Source organism: Triticum dicoccoides, chromosome 2A (genome assembly GCF_002162155.2).
Source record: "Triticum dicoccoides isolate Atlit2015 ecotype Zavitan chromosome 2A, WEW_v2.0, whole genome shotgun sequence".
Classification (NCBI taxonomy): Eukaryota; Viridiplantae; Streptophyta; class Magnoliopsida; order Poales; family Poaceae; genus Triticum; species Triticum dicoccoides.
This window is the reverse complement of record NC_041382.1, coordinates 39,919,694-39,922,478: the sequence shown is the minus strand read 5'-3', so window position 1 is coordinate 39,922,478 and position 2,785 is coordinate 39,919,694. Positions and strand designations below refer to the sequence as shown.

At 42.4% G+C, this 2,785-nt stretch overlaps 1 protein-coding gene across 1 annotated transcript in view; it reads right to left on the bottom strand.

The window, feature by feature from the left end:
- The window catches only part of LOC119357522 (putative F-box/LRR-repeat protein 23), a 7,649-nt gene extending 4,877 nt beyond the window's left edge, over positions 1 to 2,772 (bottom strand). Inside the window, exon 1 of the mRNA XM_037624440.1 lies at positions 1,563 to 2,772. Coding sequence (XP_037480337.1) covers positions 1,563 to 1,570 — 8 coding nt within the window. The 5' untranslated portion in view covers positions 1,571 to 2,772. The remainder of the gene's footprint in view (positions 1 to 1,562) is intronic.
- Between the last annotated feature and the right edge of the window lie 13 nt (positions 2,773 to 2,785).

Genomic DNA, 2,785 nt, shown 5'->3' with positions numbered 1-2,785 from the left:
CGGCAACCTTCGGTGTCACGATCACCTGGACGATCATCTGTGCGACATGGCCGCCGGCCTTCACCGGGTTGAAGAGCACAGCGCCCACCGGGCCGCGCTAGTCCGCGTCAATCAACCCTGCGTCCACGTCGGGAAAGTGAAAACTTGTTAGTATGCAAATATCATAAGTTCAACCAAATAGTATATTACAATTCACAAGACCAATTAAGTTAAGATTCCTTCTCATCTAGCAATTTAAAAGAGCTCATGCCAAAAATATATGCTTAATTCCTCACTGGCTATACAAACTAAATGGTATAGGAACGCACATGGTTACCATGGATACCATTCTAGATTAGTATTGTCTATAAAGTTGCAATTCCTAAAGTTGACCGTCTCTTAGTTTTGTGAGCAAAATATGTTCCTTTTTAGAAAGCGTACAACTACCAATATCTTGTTACGATCTTAGCTATGCGATACGGTTAACAGATAAACACACGCCATCTTTTTTTGAGAATATAAACACACATAATAAATATGTGTGCAGATGTAGCATGGATCATCGAAGGCACTGACAATTAAAAATAGTAGTATTGCAAGGAATTATTCCAACTAAGCCTAAATTAAGAGCCCTTCATCGGAAAAAAAACAAAGCCTAAATTCAGCAAGCAACAGCTCCATGGACAACTGGAGAAAGCATGATAGGGGAGATGGAAGGGTTCGTAGTTACCAGAGTCTTGCCGTTGACCAGACTCCAGTGACCGTGCGAGGCAGAGCAGCGAGACTCCTAGCAAGAATAAAGGAGTGGATTGAAGTATCTTTGTGTGTGTGTGTGTGTGTGTTTACACAGCAGAGCGTGTACCTAATGCTCCACTTGACTTGACTTGTCTTCCTGACCACACATTGTGGCTGGAAATCCTTTGGAGTTTGGAGTGGCAATCATGTGGAGGTTTTTTTTTTGAGAGAGAAATCATGTGGAGGTGTGTAGCCTATATCTTCGTTGTGCAGAAAATTAGTGGAAGGCATGGGCCAAAAAAAGAATGGAAAAAATTCTCAAGATTGTAGCTGTTAAAGTTATACTAGCAAAAAGGCCCGTGCGTTGCAACGGGAGAAGAAAATACTACATACCCCTAGCCTAACAAGCATGGCTTAATGGTTAAAGGATAACCCTCTCCCCACACAATTCCATGTTCTCTATTCAAACATGGCATCCCATTGGTGTCGCTTATCCTCCTTTCCGCCCTCTAGATAGTGGCCGCAGTGTCTATTTGATGACAATGCATTGTCAATCCCAAGGTCATCATCTCCGATTTTTTTTTTTGCATATTCATTTCAGTAATCCATTTGTGTTAACCAAATGGACTGGTTAGGATTTGGATCCGAAGAATCCCAAAAGGAATTGTGAATGTTTTAGTTGAACCAATACTTTATTAGAATTTCTATTATTTACTTTGTAGGAATTGCAACTCAACTCACTCCATCCATTTTTTTCTCTGGACAGTTACCACAAAATATTAGATTTACCCTACTAAAAGAAGTTTTAGTCTAACCGGTGGACAAAGAAACAAACATATATACCTGACCTGAGCATGTACTTGTATCTGTAGGAGGCACCCTGAAAGAAGAAAACAAAGCGCTCGCATATGTCTCTTTCTCGTAAACCAGATTCGTCCACCGATGCATCACAGGTTCACAGCCCTGCAGTGCAAACATACACAAAGATTTAGGTAAGCAAACCATGATGTGAGAAGCCAAACTAAAAATTTAGCCAATGCATAAAGCTGTATGCAGTACAAACAGCAGCAATCTTGGTAGTGAGCACCTGCACAAAGCTTCTCCACCGTATAAAAAACAATCTGAAAGACATGTAGACGACAATGGAACTTGCAGTTGCAGTCTTAAGATGGATAAGCACCCATCAAATAAAGAAAGAGATAAGATAATACGCTGTGCCATTGGACTGGAATAGCATCCTCAACTTGAGGAACAAAACAATTCAAACCGGCAAGAACGCAATGAAACACCTTTGAGAAGGCAAGGCCACAACCATGATGGATTAGGACAGGGAGCGCTTCTCCCCATTGTTACTGCTCTCCCTTGTTCCTCCTGCTCAGTTACTCAGAAAACAAATCGTCCTAAGCTCTGCCTCGTATGCAATTCTTGCCCGTTGTTCCTGTCCGCGAGCTGTCCTAGCCAAGCCATACCAACTCCTGTGCAGCTTCCGTCGTCTTCTTCTTTCCTATACGCAGCCACCGTCGACCATCGAACCGACATTGTCCCACTCCGATTCTGTCCAGTGGGAGGTCCGATGTCGAGGTGGAGCCACCTTGGCTGCCAATTCCTCCGCGTATCACTTTGCTTAGTTACAAGTGGAATCACACTCACACTAATAAAAAACTGTCAGCGGTCCAGTGAATTAACAGTTGACTAAGAGAACATGTATACAGCTACATGTACATAGTCATAGACATGAGCCAAGGCTGATGGATAGACAAAAATTATCACTAACTTGCTTAGTAAGTAGCACCAGATTGGATCACCGGAGAACGATATTACTATGGACTGTATGAATACTCCATGTATTTTTACCCAGGCAACTAACAACCTCACCCTGAGTAAATGTCCTACCTGGAGAAGAAAATTGCTTGAAAATACAGACCATGTGAGGGGTTGCTGGTTGGTCAGCTTATTCAATATGTACTACTCAAAATTGCATCTGATTGCTGCCATTCTTGTTCGAAATCAATTCCAGCAGCCATAGTCGATACGATTTGGGAATCGAAGTTGCCGCAACCAATTGGCGCAG